The sequence below is a fragment of the Lolium rigidum genome, chromosome 6 (assembly GCF_022539505.1).
Source record: "Lolium rigidum isolate FL_2022 chromosome 6, APGP_CSIRO_Lrig_0.1, whole genome shotgun sequence".
NCBI classification, from domain to species: Eukaryota; Viridiplantae; Streptophyta; class Magnoliopsida; order Poales; family Poaceae; genus Lolium; species Lolium rigidum.
Window position 1 is genome coordinate 209,067,104 of NC_061513.1, and position 17,204 is coordinate 209,084,307.

A 17,204-nucleotide genomic window follows, 5' to 3' on the forward strand; every position below is an offset into this window, starting at 1 on the left:
AAGGCTTTTCTGACATTTTCGTCCTACTAGAAATTGTACCTAAAGTTCCCACTATTGCCACCCTTAAGCCACATACTGGTTCGTTTTTTGTTATTATTATCTTTAGAAAACCGGACGTGGTGTTGGACCGGATCGAAGCGAAATTCTATAACATTTGCCATCTACATATTTGATTAACTCGTACTACATGGATTTATTATTTATATATGATAATTATTTATTTCTTGGACCTATGCCATGAAAAAAAACTATAACATTTGCCATCTACATATTTGATTAATTCTTACTACATGGCTTTATCATTTCAGTAATTATTATGAAATATCATATTGTTTTGGAGTGGATATTATGTATTGTCTTCTAAACTTTCAAGTTTATTAATATGTAATGAGATTTGATTACTGATGGGGCCGTCGGTGTCTCGAGCCTATTCGAAGAGAAAAAAAACCATCGATTTTTGAAGCAATGGAGTATATATTTTTCGAAATAGGCTTTTGCCCCGCTTTATAAATAAATCAATGGAGTATCTATTACTAAATGGGTGCATGTTGTTTATAAATAATTGAATTCAATTTTAGCATGTGTAAATTATGTCGCCGTAGCAACGCATGTCGAGCTTTGTGCTAGTAAAAGATAAAACACGGAAAACCTAGCAGGTTATAGATCCACTGACAAGGGCATTAAACTAAGTTTTATTTTGGATAAAAGGGCAGAAAACTAATACTCCATATAACACAAACATCGAGAAAGGTACGCAGTAAGATATCAAATGCAAGTTACTGAAACAAAACATACACTAGGCAAAACAAGAACATGTTTGTATTATTTCGAAGACAAACGAATGTAACATACACATGAAGGAATCAACTACACGTTACACATCTCACTCCACTTGGGCATCATTTATTCAGTAACCAAAATGGACGATTCTTCTCTGCAGAAGAAACTGATGTAGAGTTGGTGACGGACGGAGGCGCCCTACTTGAACTTGGCCTTGATAGCGTCCACCTGTCCGTTGTCGATCCGGAAGGCCTTGGCCAGCACGTCGGTGGGCACCGGCGGCGCGGCGGCGAAGAGCGTGGTGGCGATGGCCTGCGTGCCCTGGAGCTGGCTGTTGAAGGCGGCGATGACGGAGGCAGGGCCGTATCCCCTGTTCTGCTGGAAGTGCACTAGGCCGCGCGGGAAGACGAAGACCTCCCCGAGGGTGATGGTCTTGGTGAAGAGCTTGTTGGCGGTGGTGATGAAGCCCACCTCGAGGGTGCCCTCGGTGACGAAGATGATCTCGGTGGCGCGCGGGTGTGTGTGCGGCGGGTTCTGCCCTCCAGGCGCGTAGTCGATGCGCGCCATGGAGACGCCCAGGGTGTTCACCCCCGGGAACGACATTACGTTCGCCGCCGTCACCACCGACCCCGCCGCGTTGTTGGTGTTGCCGGCCTTCTTGAGCCCGGCGAAGAAGAAGTCGTCCGCGGTGATGTTGGCCTTGCACGGGAACCCGTTCAGCTTGACCGCTGCCGCCATTCACACCACGCATACACAGTACCGTGTCAGCACAAAGATGCAGCAACGCAGTTGACAAATCAAGATGAATGAAGCATTTAGCTGGGTAACTCACGGGATTCCATGTCGGCGACGCAGACGTCTTGGAGCATGTCGGGGTCGCCTGCGAGGGATGGGGCGGCGAGCGCGAGGAGGACGGTGGCGCAGAGGACGGTAAGGTGAAACCTCGCCATGATCGACCGGTCAATGCTGGATAGCTATCAGTGCTTCTTGGATCTGGATTGAGCAGAGGTACATGAGCTGGTACTTATAGGCAGCGTGATCTTTTTGTATGGCATCCCCATTTCAAAGGTCAAGCAGCGTATGCTACCTCTACGACAGGGTCAGATGGGGAGGCCGGGAAGGAAGCAAGAGGTTGCGCATCCGATTACACTAACTTGGAGCCGATGGAGATATGGTTGTTTATGCAGTACTCCTTCTTGAAGGCTACCTGCTACACATGCCTATCCGTCATTGAATCCATCCATGATCCTTGATCCATCCACCGATGCAGCGCGGCGTCAGTTTCTGCGCGTCGCAACGTGGAAGAACTGTAGCGTACGGAAACGGCCAATAATCTATCGGGAATTCTGCATCCCTAATCTACCACTCGTGTTAGTTGCTGCGGACGATGGTGACCGGCTCTCAGGGTTCTACGCATTACTGCTGACGATGGTGACAGGCTCCTTCGACTTGATACTGTATGTAAAAAATCTGAAGTTTTACCCACAGACGTGTTCGCAAGAAAGCCGACTGTTTGGCTCGGGAATCCGCCTGAGTTTATTATTGAGCTGCTTACACACGATGTAACGATGTTTGATAATTAACAAAGTGGCCACAATGTCATTCCTTTTTTTTAAAAAAAAGTGATTACATGCTGTCGTGATGTGAGATGTCCTGTTAATTACTAGCACACTAACAATGTAAAGTTATATGTATATACATTGTTATAACATAATATATACATACATGTAAATGGCACGTATCTACTCCCACTATGGACCTCGAAATTACATGGAACCTACCAACATGTATAATATTGAATCGATCCATGATCCATCAATGTATAATATTATAATTTGCACCTTAGGGTTTTGGGGAGGGGGGAAACTTCCCCCCAAAATGACCCCCCCTTAGGGTTTTGGGAAAACCCGAAGGGGTGGCCGGCCTGGGCCTTGGGGCTTGGTGCGCCTGGCCCATTAGGGCAAGGAAGCACCCCCTCGGCCCATGTTGGCCTCCCTAGGTCGTGGGCCCCATGGTGGACCCCTCCGGAACCTTCTAGAACCTTTCGGTCTATCACCGGAAAAATTCCGAACTTTTTTCGAAACCTAGAAATCAACTTCCCTTATATGAATCTTATTCTCCGGACCTCCTCGTGATGTCCTGGATCCCATCCGAGACTCCGAACAAACTTCGGTCTCCATCCCATATTCCGAATCTACTTATGCGACATCGAACCTTAAGCGCGTCACCCTACCGGTTCGTGAACTATGCGACATGGTCGAGACTCCTCTCCGAGCAATAACCAATAGCGGGATCTGGAGATCCATAATGGCTCCCACATATTCAACGATAACTTAGTGACCGATTGAACCATTTACATACGATACCGATTCCCTTTGTCACGCGATACTTTACTTGTCCGAGGTTCGATCATCGGTATCTCCATACCTAGTTCAACCTCGTTTCCGACAAGTACTCTTTACTCGTTCTGTGGTATGTCATCTCTTGTGACCAAGTCACATGCTTGCAAGCTAATCAGACGACATTCCACCGAGAGGGTCCAGAGTGTATCTATTCGTCATCGGGATGGACAAATCCCAGTATTGATCCATATGCCTCAACTCACACTTTCTGAACACTTAATCCCATCTTTATAACCACACATTTACGCAATGGCGTTAGATGTAATCAAAGCATCCTTCCGGTGTAAGTGATTTACATGATCTCATGGTTGAAGGACTAGGTAACTTTGTATCGAAAGCTTATAGCAAATTGAACTTAATGACTTGATCTTATGCTATGCTCATTTAGGTGTATGTCCATTATATCATTCATCCAATGACATAACCTTGTTATTAATAACATCCAATGTTCATGATCACGAAACCATGATCATCTATTAATCAACAAGCTAGTTGTACAAGAGGCTTACTAGGGACTCCTTGTTGTTTACATAACACACATGTATCAATGTTTCGGTTAATACAATTATATCATGGTATGCAAACATTTATCATAAACACAAAGATATATTATAATAACCACTTTATTATTGCCTCTTGGGCACATCTCCAACAACATATGCATGCTTTTGTACCTGGACCAAACAACAACTTTGCGGATTTGTGGAGCGTCGCAAGAGCTAAGATCAGGTGCAAAGACAAGAAGGCCTTCGACACTCTTGTATGTCTAGTGTGTTGGTCGATATGGAGTGTTCGACAATGTTAGGATGCGATTCTCTGTTGAGCACATGTCCGGTAGTGTTGGATGAATTTCACTTATGGTCTATGGAGGTGAGCACATGTGTGGGTGAGTAAGATCATATCGGTACGGTAGACTGTAGTTTAGTTGAGCTAGGGTAGGTCTGTCTTTGTCCTCAATGTTGACATCAAGGGCATGATCTTACAAATTTTTCTGCATTATATCAAATTATGGTACGTCTTGGAAATCTTGATGGTTAGTTTTACATCCACATCTCTAATTGAGTTATATAGGCTCGCTTCTTCTTTAAGGAAGTTGTACTATGTGAATGGTATTAATGAAGCATGCACGTACGTGTTAGAGGGCAGAAGGGCTACCGCTACCCGTTCAACCTGATTTCACAACGTCAATGTTCAAAACCGACCTCAAAGGGTTTCAGCTCAGAATTACGATTGCGTTTTCTAGATTTGCTTCATGGTTTTTGTTGCATAGATGTAGATCATGTTCGTAATTTTGTATGGAACTTGTATGAGAGAAGTCCATATTACCCCGAACTTGTCTCAGAGTTCAAATTACAACTCTGAACTCTTACTTGGTTCAACTTTCAACCCTGAATTATGAAAACCATTCAAAATTACCCCTCACTCAGTTTGGACCGGTTCCAAGCCAGTTTTTTTTTTGCCAGGTCAGCTTCTTTTCTGTATCTTGATCAAAATACCATGTAGAAAAAATTTGCTGCGGCAGGATTGTGTAGCAGCAGCACAAGGCCAACAGATTACTTTGCCCTCTGCTCGAGAGAGTGAGACTTGAGGCAACATGCAGTAACAGCAACACTTTATTTCTGTCTCACCATTAGGAGCACTTCGACTCGACAGTTAAGTGTTTACTCCCACGCAAATATACTAGCTTAGTTAAATCAAAATCGATGACCTGGTGTAGCCCTTCTTCTTTCTCTCACCATTAGGAGCACAAGTCTAAGATTTTTAAGTTCACTCACTTCCTCTCCAAATTAGCAACCAGTAGTAGCAGCACACATCTTCCATGCCGTAGCGACGACGCTTCTTCCCCCTCTACTGCTCCTGCACCACCTGAGCTTTTCCATGTCAGTACGCATCTACCTGAGCTTCGTCTGCTCCTGATCGCCGTTACCTCGTTTGAGAGAGGAAGACGAACAGGATGAACCAGTACGAGGGGAACATGTGTTCTGATGTTAGTTTTACTAGATAGTGTATGGTACATATACGAAAAAAACCGTTGATGTGGCGACAAAAACCGGCTCAAAACCTGTTAAAGTGATGGAAGGGTTTATTCTGAATGGTTTTCAGAGTTTTGGGTTGAAAGTTGAACCAAATAAGAGTTCAGGGTTGTAAACTGAACTTGAGGACAATTTTAGGGGGTAATATGGACTTCTCTCAACTTTTATATTGTAACCCAGCGCTGGAATATAACGCAGCTTTTCTGTCCTTGGGGGTCCACCCTTGTGTCAAAAGAAAAAGAAAACATTCAAACAAAAAGTGCCCTTATATCCGATTGGACAACATCGATGCTACACCGCTCTCAAATGAAAAGAAAACATCGATCCTACGATCCAGCAGGCCACACGTTCACCAAATACGAGGCCAATCTGTAAGAGCAAGTACAATAAGTCCTAGTCAGCTGGCTATAAGGATTAAAATAGTATATTATTACTTAGTTGGAGGAGAGATAGGAGGAGAGAGAAGGAGAGTGGGCTCTTATGCAAGAGCCAGCTTGTAATATCCCAGCATTTGGGGTTACAAAAAGAGAGGAAACAGATGTGTGCATTGCATTCATGCATAGAAAATCCGGGGAATTTTCGCGCTTTTGTTTAAAACCTCCAAAGGGGTCGAGGTTTATCTTACATCGGTGGAATTGAGTTAGTCTTCGATGTGGGTGCGATAAATTTCGACATGACCTTTATTAATTTATTATGTTTTCGAGGGAAATAGTTTGAATTCAAATTCAAATATGAAAGACAGAATTCAAATAAGATCTTGGATTGGAATTTGAATTCTAATCAATTATATAAATACAAAGTAAATATAAATATAAATGAGAATCAAATATTACAAATAACAATTCACATAAGTATTATTACAACATTTATTAAAATATTACAAGTTACAAAAGAATTATGAGATTACAAAATGGAACTAAAAGAATTCCTAAATCTAAATCTTCTTAACATTTCTTGTTCTTCTTTTCCCTGCAATAAGAAAAATAAACAATAGACAAAGAAATGATGTGTTAAGGTTAAAATGTTTGTCTCCGCATTTTGGGAGACATTTTAATTTTGGAAACTAGCCAATGGGAGTCAAGAACTAGTCTTGATCCCCAAGTGATGATTAGAGGGAATTCTTTCTTAGGCAACATCATGAACAAATGGATCATGTAAAGGGACATATGGGTCATATGGCATCAACGAGGCATTATCATAGAAAACCAGTGATCAAGAAGGCAACCAGGGACACAAGGCAACATTATTGGAGGCAACAAGGCAACTATTAAAAATTTCCCTCTAATCTAGCTAGACACCATAAAAGGCCACCAGAGCATTTCTCTGGATCATGTTTGACATTGAAAAGCCAAAATGATCCTAACATTTAAAAGTCAGCCACACTTGAATTGTTTAACTAAAATAATAATATAAGCCACCAAGATAAATTAGGTAGGTGCATATTTAATAATCATATATGAATAGCCAACCAACACGAGTAGTTTCACTTGGCAGTACAAAAGGGGATGCCAAACTGGGATAAGTACTCAATCAGCCGTTGTTTGCACAAGGAAGAGAAGATCAACTTTGTAGCATACACTAGATGGCAGGAGCACACACACAAGTAGCTTACACCACACATGCATGTCATGTGCTGTCAACCATACAACATCGATATAAAAGCCAAACACCAGCAGACTGTGGCTGGTAGTATCTCACACACACCTCGACAGAGCCGGGAAATCAAGAACAACCGCAGCAGCCTACGAGTACAGGTAGCTAGAACGACAAGAACACACCATAATCCACTAGAACAATACACCGGATAAACCACTGAATCAATAATTAGATCTGAGGAAACCAACCAAGCAGATCAGGAGCTAGGAGGATCAAGCATACCACCAGAAGCAGATTAGATCATCAGCCAGAAGGTCAAGATACATAAGTGAAGCAGGTATACAGTATACATCAACTGAAGATGATGAAGCATCTGTTCTTAGTTTGCATAGTCACACCAGGGGAATAAGGGGAGTATCTAAAATAAACCATCTCACTACCCTTCTACTAGGTTTTCACCTAGGAGGATAGAGAGGTGGATTTCTCTCAGAATGGCATAGAAGTGCTATGCCAGTCTCATCACTGAGAAATAAAAAGGCACAAGCAGTATCTGTTCTTAGTATTAATTAAAGCCTCAGCCTTTGCATCACAGGCGGGGCCCAAGAATCAAGTAGCAGCATCTGTACTTATAGATTTTACACAACACATCTTTCACCAATAAATTCATCATCTACAGTGGTCTACTTGGGGTCCAAGAAATTACCCAGGCCAACCAAGTAGCACCATGCAACAATCAGAGGCTATAAGCATACAAGTTAACCCAGCAAGCCATCAAGTAAATTGCCAAATCAAGCATCAAGTAAATATATAATGCATACTTTCAGTAAAAGCAACATAACCAGATCATGTATGCCTGGGATGATAAAGCAATTCCAAACAGGGGCATCACAAGAATATAGAATCCAGTAGGGCAATTACATATGGTTATATACTGTCCAGGAATGCTTCTGACCAACCAAGTAGGACCATAGTCGCAGCCTAGTAATATAAGTATAGATCTAAGATCATAAACAAGCCACCAACAGAGCATCAATCTGTAAGCAAATAATGATGCATCTCACATTTCCAAATTCAGTAATAAGATGTACAGGGATATAGCTGAATTACTTCGATTGATCGAAGCTGTTCGAGTTCGGTTTCTTCGATCATAGCATAAGCAAATCATCCAAAGTGAGGCCTTATAATTAGCATTTGTTATTGATAATCAAACCAATTCTTAAGCCAACACCTCACTGAGCACAACAAGCATATACCACTCTGCATACCCATAAAGAGTACAGAGAGTAGTGAGAGGGGAGTGAATTAGCTCACAGTGATTGCAACAGAGGAATCAGCACAGTAGGCGACGCCGGGGTTGCGCCTACGGCACCATCCTGCCGGCGTCGAGGACGAAGTAGTGACCACACCACCAGTTCACCGACATCACAGCTGCACAGGGACGAAGCAACACCACACCACCACCAATACACCACCAAATCAACCAAGCAGACAGATGGAGGGCGCCGGGGTTGCCGAATATTGTCGTTCTGCAGGCGTCGAGGAAGGGGAACTAGCCACACAGAGCATCACCATACCACCACCACGGAAACACCACGGGGATAGTAGGGTCGAGCACGAACCATGGGAGGGCTCGTGAGCGACGGTAGGAGGTCGAGGAAGCAAGGTCCAAAACGAGCAACAGGGTAGGCCGTGTAGGCAAGCAACAGCACTGGAGGGGCGACCAACATCGGCCGGAGTTGAGGCGGAGGTGCCGCTACAGTAGGGTTGGGGGAAAACCAAGGGCAGCACGAAAATCAAATCGAAGAGGGGGAGTTGAAGAGCAGGTTAAGGCAGACCAAAGCCCTCTCATGCCGGCGCCGGAGCAGGCAGGAGGCGGCCTGGAAAAGGGCGGCGCGGCGGAGCCAGGGGCGTCACGGGCGCGTGCACGCATGCGTTAGCAAAGAGAGGGGCGCCAGTAGGGGTTAGATAGAGGAGAGAATGGCGGAGCCTCAGCGGCGTGCGGCGGTGCCGGGAGCGTCTAGTGATGGCCGAGACGGCAGCCGGCGGCACGGTAGCAGCGCATAGCCAGAAGGGGTGTGGGCGCGTCTGCGTGCGCGTGCGTGGGTGCGAGAGAGGTGAGCATGAGAGACAGTCGGGTCAGGGGCTCAGGGTTTGACCCAAACCAGACTGGGCTGGTCTGGTCCAGCCAGACTAGTTTGGCCAGCCCATTGAGCCATTTGGTCCATAGTTTTCTTCTTTCTTTATTTTTCCTAGGAAATTCTATCATTTGAAATTAATTAAATAACAACCAATAAATAAAAGTGAGTAACAGAAAATTATATCTATAATAATATAAAACAAATACTTTAAAAATCAAAGGAACAATAATTTGGAGATTCCTCTATTTTTTTTTAACAATTAAAACCTAAATACTAAACATATAATTTCTTGTTTCAATTCTTCACATAAAGAAAATATTAAATATTACTTCACATTAATATGCCATATAAAACAACAAATATTTCTAGATGGTTATGTCTAATCCTATGAAAATCCTAATTGATCACTAATTCAATTATTAATTAAAACCCGAAACCCTAATAGTATTTATCATATTTTCTTTATAATACACTGTTAAATCCATTATTATTGTTATATCAAAGTGATTAATAATTTCAACTTTTTTACCAATTATTACTTTAAGAATTATATCACAAATAGGAAAACTTAGTTCCATTATGAAATCACAACTTCATAATTTCATGAGAATCATAAACCCTAAATCTTATTTAAAACCCTAACTCTATTATCTTATGTGAAACCTAAATTACTTCTAACCTAAACCCTAGGTTAGAGCATGTGATCATGGTACCTTCTTTCAAAGCATAGAACCATAGTAACAGCTAAATACTTGTCCTGGCCACATAAAATGTAGAAGACCTATCACTAATATATGGGTATCCCATGTGTTCATCTTCATCAGACCTAGATAATCAAGTAGGGTTAACCAAGTGTAAACCCTAGATCCTATTACCAAAATAATCATCTTTAATCATTCTTACTTAACATCACACCATGGTGATGAACCCAAATAGCACCCATACCTATTATTTTGCACTACATAACCTCTGTTCCACTAAAACCTATTAGTGTGAGATAATTATTAAACATCCTATTTAGGAAACCACCATTCCTTACTTAATGAATCCAATAACAAAACCTAGACAACCTCAACCCTAATTGATATACTTCTTATTATGTAAGAAGTATGTTCTTAAGTTATTCTTTTGAAGAAAATAAAGAATCATCATCAACCCTGCTTATAAGGACCTATAAACCCTAGCTAGCTATCACCAACAAGATGAACCAATCTTGATAGCAACCTTGTATGAATAATTGCTTAGAATGCCAGGTTTAACTCAACCTTACAAGCCCTAAGTGTTGATTAATCCAACTAGGTTATGATCCATCTACTACCTACTCCAGAAACCAATTAGAACCATAGTAAACCATAAGACCCCACAACCCTAATTATCATACCTGTTCTTTATTAAAGAACATGTTCTTCAAAAGTTATTCTTTTTAAGTATATGATAATTAATCATTAACCATGACATATAGTACTAAAACCAACCACTATTCATTATATGTTAGTATTATACCAAATGTTATAGTTATGTGCTTGTAATATTATTGTTATTATATATTGCAGCACCTGTTCATGATACCATGTAACCACACCTGAATAAGAACCTTGTATGAGAATCATTCTAAAAGTGCAACACACCCTGAACCAATCATTACAACTCACTGATCCTAAATCATCGGGGTTAGGTCACGCTTAGAGCGATTGCATCTCATACTTATGCATTATTGCATCCTTGCCAATCTTTGAAACATCGTCCTTACCGACGATGATGCTATTTCAGAATTTGGAGTTATTGCGTATCGAAGACCTTGTCCGCATAATCTTGCGATCCAAGAAAGGCAAGTTCATCATTTGCTCATGTCATTTGAGTATTTCTATCAAATTACTTGCAAAGTACTATGATTATCACTATTGCATAAAAACCAAAACCACTACTTTCATAACTATGAATATGACTATGTGGTGGGCAATGGAACCATGGATTGTGTTGATATGGTGGAGGTTCCATTGCAAGGGTTTATATCCATCTAGGATTAAACAACAAATGTCGCCGAGTGATTCTTGTGCCGTAATACCCGTGTTAACCATAAGATCCGGAGTGGGACGGAGTAGTCAAAAGTGTTTCCACCTCTTGTTCATCAACGGATGCGCTTTACCGTAGACACTTGTATCCGTCGGTGGCAAGCGGTAGGTCGGGGAAGCCTTAAGTCCCCACGGCATAGTCCGTAGACACTTGTCGCTCGAAGAACAAGCGGTAGGCTGGGGAAGCCTTAAGTCCCCACGGTATTGCGGTCTATGATGGGTTGCGGCTACGGCGTAGGAGTGTATGGTAGAGCCCAAGCACTCGTCGTCGTGGTCGGGGTCCACCTTGAAATCTACAGGAATAATGGGACCGGCGTGGACCCAGGGTCGGCGCATGCAACAATGGGTGGGTGTTCGAGGTAGCGGAGGAACATGATTTGCTAGACCTTATACCGGGCCTCACATCATAGGAAGTGTGGACGGGAAACTCGAGCCCGGTTGGCACCAAGGTTAAGATCTCTTATGGGTAAAGCAACACACCTCTGCAGAGTGTAAAGAACCGTGACTAGTCACTCCCTGTTCCGGGATATGGAACTGCGAACGCGGCCGGAAAGGAGCTCCATGAAGTTCTAGTAAACCGGTGAAGGCCGACGGACATAGTTCTTCCGAATAAAAGCAACCTTTTGAAGAAATGGTTATGAAAACTTGCATTGGTATTAGACTTTCCGGTCTAATGCCGTAGCTAGTGCATTAAACACCTCTTTCCTATAATGAACTTGTTGAGTACGCTCGTACTCATCCCACTCTTAAATCCCCAGCTTAGATATGGAGGCATCGAAGGAGGATCTATAGTGCAACTCGAAGGCCGAGGAGTCAACAACTACTTCAAGAGACAGGACCCTGTCAGAGGAGTCAGATACCACATCCAACAAGGAGAAAACCTAGTTTAGCCATAGAATGGAACTAGCTTCTTAAACCTAGCTCCTACTTAGCTAGAATCTATTCATAGCCTCTATAGCTAGTTAAATACTCTACAAATAGAGTTCGTGATAGGATTAGACTACGAGTCGTTCTTCTGGAGTTTATTTGCAGATTTACCTCATTGTAAAGTAGGAGGCTCGTGATGATCTTCCGTAACGAGAGTCAATGTTGTAATTCTATAGACATGCCTTGGACCCGCATATGTTTCTGTTGTACCACTCTGAGCGATATAATACTAGTGGAACGGTGTTTCATTGGTGTTATATCAGACTTGCATACTACACCATGCAGTGGTATGCCGGGTCACCACACAGCTCTAGCACGTGCTCCTAGGCATTTTGTGAGAGTGAAAGGTGGGCCACATATTGATTAAGTACTACATTTTTATAGCTCACTATTGTATATATTGGCTCTAAGTTGGCTATAGATGACATGACACTTGGCTTATAGCCAGCAGCTGGCTACACTATTGGAATTGCTCTAAGCGTATCCTCTTGGAGACAACAACCCAATTTTGTTGGTCTCGATCGTCGTTGGCGGAGCAACATGAACCATGCACAGTTACACATGGCGACGGGCGACTTATCGTGTAGTTGCACATGCTGGTTTACCGTTAGCCTCAGAGTAATCGAATTGGGTTTCAATTCTTGACCATTCAGACAGTTGACAAAGCAAAAGAGGTAAATACGCACGTATATAGCCTGCCTAATTCCTAAGGGCATGCCCAATGCACTGCCCTAGAGGTACTGCCTCACACCTTTAGCTAGGTTCGGGTGGTCCAAAGTAGCTTCGGTTGAGGAGGTAGCCTCCTCTTCAGGAAGTGGGATCTTAAGCCTTAAAAGCATGCTTTTTGGAGAGAGAAAGAGATACATAGTGTCATATTTGTGGGGTCCCTTCTCTCTTTTTTCTAACTAAAGTTGTAGCTTCCATTGGAGAGATAAAATTCACCATGTTGATTCTGACAACTTTTTTACATGAAGTAACTAGTTGTGTATGCCACCATTGCTCATGGCCTAACTGACTGTCTCAGTCCATAATCATTCCGCCTGCATCGCAATGAGCCTGACTTTTCAGAGGGCTGACGAAACAAAAGAGTTAAATACGCACGTATATACCCTGCCCAACTGATCACAAGCTGTCTCAGTCTATAATCAATTACATTTGTATCACAATGAACCATTTGGTCAATGACTCCATAAGGTATGAAAGCTCTCCAAATCTTCTACCGATCGAGGAGGAGAACAATGGCTTTTGTTTGGTTCCTGCGTGTGAGGCGGCTGAGCTGGGACAGCTCTCGTTCAGAGTATAATAGAACTACTAGTGGTACTGTGCGACCGAGTCTTCCAGCCGCATGTGTTATGGCACGTTGAGATTGGTTGTCCAAAACGAAAGGAAGAAGCTGTTCCTAGTGGCCTATACATATGCCAAAATAGTGCTACCAAATCACTCAACTTGATCTCCTTATAGTAAGGCCGACAGTCGTACTACATTATAGATCTGGTAAATTCACGGTTCAGTAAAAAATAACGGTTTTGTTATGTCTCAGTCAACTAAGATTTTCTTAAGTCAAGTCACATACAAAAAAGTGCTTTGAGTTGCACTTTTGTGTTAAAAAAGTGCAATTGCATTTTTCTGCTAGAAATGCAACTGGACTGAGTTGCACTTTTTTTTTAACTTTTTTTAACTGCACACTTTTCTGAGGTGACTGAGATTTAAGAAAATCTCAGTCAACTGAGATATAGACACACCCCAAAAATAAAGCCCCGACAAGTTCACTGAATTTTAAATTTTACTACTACCTCCTCTGATCCATAATAATCAGCGACACTTAGGCTGGTGCAAACACGGGCGACAGCGCGGGCGGTACCGCCCGCCGGGAGGCGAGAGGCAGGCGGTAGTGAGGCGAGACGACAGCGCGGGGCGGTGGATCCACCGCCCGGCGGTAGTGCCCGCTACCGCCCGACTGCTGCCCGCGCTGGCGCCAAGAGGGGGGCGAGAGGGGGGCGAGAGCGAGGCGGTGGCGCTGGCGGGTCGGGGCGAGAGCGGGGGCGAGAGGGAGGGGGTAATTTTCTTGCATTATTTTGAATGTCTTAATCTGAAAAAGAAATGGTGATGTGGAGAAGAGAGAAGTGAGAGCTGGCACTATAACCCGTGCACTGGCACCGTGGAGTGAGAGTGGGGTGAGAGTAGGGTGAGAGTGATGGTAAAAACTGACGTGGCGAGGCTATAACAGGTGATGCACTGGCACCAGCCTTATAGATCATCAGCGACACTTATAGATCGGAGGGAGGAGTAGTACCTCCATAATTTTACGTCCATATTCTTTTGTAAACCCTGTCGGTAAGGTAACGGAGAACCTTGTTACCGTCGGTAGCAAATCACGGTCACCACCACCAGACCACATCTCTGATTTTGTATCTTCCACTGTACAGGACCGAGTACTGAGCCACTAACCTTATTCAAAGGATCTAGCAGCAGACGAATCAACTAACGAACTAGGTAGATGCATTCCGGGCAGAGGCTGCTAGAGAGTAGTAAAATCAGCAGCTAAGCCGTCTCTGTCACCGACAGCAATGCACGTATTACTATGAGCGTGCTCGGTCGCGGACAACGGAGGAGACGCTCTCTATATCCGTCCGAAATGCTCTCGGCTTCTTGCCGCGCGTTTACCTCTTGTCTTGTTCCGGTGATCCGGTTGGTCACCGTTCCTCGTCACGGCGGCCGGGAAATTAGCCTTCTTTTCTCGGACGCTGGGTTTGAGATCGTACGTCCTGCAAGAAGGAAAAATTATCTCGTCGAGCAGGCATGCGCGTTTGCTGCACATTTTAGGTCAGTTCGTTGGATGCCTGGAAAGATAAGACAAAGCATGGCTTACTTGCTAGCTCATTCTTAACAATTGCATGAAGCTTTATTTTGTTTTGGAAGGGAACAAGGACGTTAGTTTGGGGCAGGTTCAAAGGACCCAAGTGATCCAATATAAATTTGCAGTTTTTTTTTACGAAAAAGCGGCCTGTTTATCAACAAGGAAAAAAATAGCGCGCTATAACAAAATAGCGTGAGTCTAAAAATACGCTATTAGCATGTTATAGCGTGCTATTAACGAGAATAGCGCGCTATAGCGCCGAAATAGCGTAGCGTCGGCTCTCCAGATATGCTATAGCGTGCTATTAGTGTTGGAATAGCGCGCTATTTATTTCCATGTTTATCAATGATATTAGAAAGAGGATACAAGATGTACAAGGTGACCAAAGAGAAATTAATAAACATACAAAGAAAAGAACCTGCAGCTAGCAAGCTAGGCAGATGCAGTACATCCATGGATTAGTCAATTTGGCTCTCTCGGTCTGTGCAACAGCTCTGTTTTGCCAGCTTCTCGCCAATTCCTGGCTTCCTCGCTAATATTGGAATGAATTCTGCTGATCGGAGCTGCATTGTCGTGGAAGATCCTATTATTACGCTCCTTCTAGATTGTCCACCAAGTGATCACCCGGGGCGAGACTTCCTGACCCTAACCTCCCTCCCCTCCCGTGGTGCTCCCTAGGGCGTCGCCGGGGGGGGGAGGGGGGGGCTCGGATCCGACCGCCGACTTCCCCTCCCTCGAGCTGCCTCCCTCCCTCCGCTGCCGTCGACGTCTACCGCGGTGGCGGCGGCCCCTGCTACCGAAGGTGCTGGGGTGGAGGATCGCGGCGGCTATCCGTTGGTGCGGCTGGGGCAGTGTCGACGGCATGGTCGTGGGCGGAGGTCGGGCCGGCGTTCCCGGCCTGCCGGCAGCTGTCTCGCCGGACGGCGGTGGAACACCGCGGGTCTAGGTCCCTACCTATGCCCGCTGTCCTGTGGCGGCGCGGTGGGGCGTGGGGTGGTTCGGCTAGTGGAGGGATGCGGAGGCGGCGCTATGACAACGGAGGCCCTTAGTGCTTGCTGCCGGCGGCGGCCTCGAGTTACTGCCGGCGACGGTGCGGCCAGGTCCTGATCTGGGCCCAGATGGGCTTGGCGGGCTGCAGTTTCACGGTTGTTGGGGGCTGCTGTGTAGCCTGCTGGCTCCCGCAGCCCACGGTCGTTTGTTCTGCCGGCTTTCCGGTGTGATGGGCGGCGGGGATGGCCGATTGCGTGGGGTATCGGCCTGAATAAAGGCGGTGGTCCTAGGGTTTCTCTCGCGACAAGACGAAGACCTGCTTGTTGCATGTCCTACTGGATTTGGCTGGAGTGTTGAGTTTCGGAAGGCTCCGCCGGCGAACGTAACAGTGCACATTATGCCTGAAGTTTGCTAGATCGGGTGGTATTCGGTCGTGCGCACCCATGTTTTTATTCCGACCGTTTGGTTCTGTAGGGAGCGGCGCGAAGCTCTGCTCTGTGTTGCCATTAGATGACATTCCGGTCCATGGTAAAATCAGATGTGGAGAATATCATGAAGGCTGGATTGGAGAAATAGCAATGGAGGTTCGAGTCTCTATGATGTTGAGGGATTTGCTTAGTATTATGGGTTTGCAGTAGCAGTATGCAAGTGGGGGCGGCAACGCATGTGAAGTTCAGAGTCTTACCTTTCAGGGTGAAAATCCAAGGTCTGGAATTAATTGGTTGTGCCTGGCAATGGCTTTTTTGAGGTATTGTTTTGAGAGAGGGGACTATCTTCAGGGTGAAAACCTAAGGTCTTTTGATCGGGCGACGACGGCGCTTGTGCACTATTCTCTTCTTGGAGGCGTCAGTTTTGGAGAGCCTGTAGTTCAGGTGTTGTCTTGGTGGTGGATGTATTGTTGCTGCTACGGCTGACTTTTTATTTCTTAGTTTTCTTTTTTTACTTTTTGGTTGTGTGCATCCGTACTACCGTTAGGGTATTACGTTGTTGCATAGGCTAGATGTTTATCGAAAAAGATTGTCCACCAAGTGTAATCAGGTAAAATACCAAAATCCTATCACTACTAATGCAAAAAAAAAAAATGTAATCAGGTATCTCACGCTTGATGTCCTCCTGTTACGATGCTTCGGTGCTTGTTCCAGTTTGTGATGTTTTGGTGAATCGTCTTGCTTTTTATGGTTGTTCATCGTTGGCATGTAATAAAATATGTACTATGTTAGGCTTACTTTTCGTGGTTTCAATTTTGGTCTTTAAGAATTATGTTTATTGTTTGTGACACCTATGGGGGCCATCCCCCCTCCCCAATACCGAAATTGTGTTTGAGAAATCATTGAAAAATGCATTGAATGTATTGGTATTAATTTCGCCGGTAGCTAGCTATTGGAGATGTACTGTTGTTGTAACTATGT

At 44.3% G+C, this 17,204-nt stretch overlaps 1 protein-coding gene across 1 annotated transcript; it reads right to left on the reverse strand.

Moving 5' to 3' along the window:
• Positions 1-827: 827 nt before the first annotated feature.
• LOC124666559 (germin-like protein 1-1) lies at positions 828-1,860 on the reverse strand. Its single transcript, XM_047203900.1, has 2 exons — positions 1,613-1,860; positions 828-1,508 (listed from the first exon to the last, which is right to left on the reverse strand). The coding sequence occupies exons 1-2, from the start codon at positions 1,728-1,730 to the stop codon at positions 979-981; spliced, it is 648 nt and encodes a 215-aa protein (XP_047059856.1). The 5' UTR covers positions 1,731-1,860; the 3' UTR covers positions 828-978.
• Positions 1,861-17,204: the final 15,344 nt, after the last annotated feature.

Coding starts and splice junctions, on each gene's coding strand:
- LOC124666559 (XM_047203900.1), bottom strand. CDS start 1,730: ATGGCGAGGTTTCACCTTACCGTCCTCTGCGCCACCGTCCTCCTCGCG. Junction 1,509..1,612: donor CGTCGCCGACATGGAATCCC/GTGAGTTACCCA, acceptor GAATGGCGGCAG/CGGTCAAGCTGAACGGGTTC.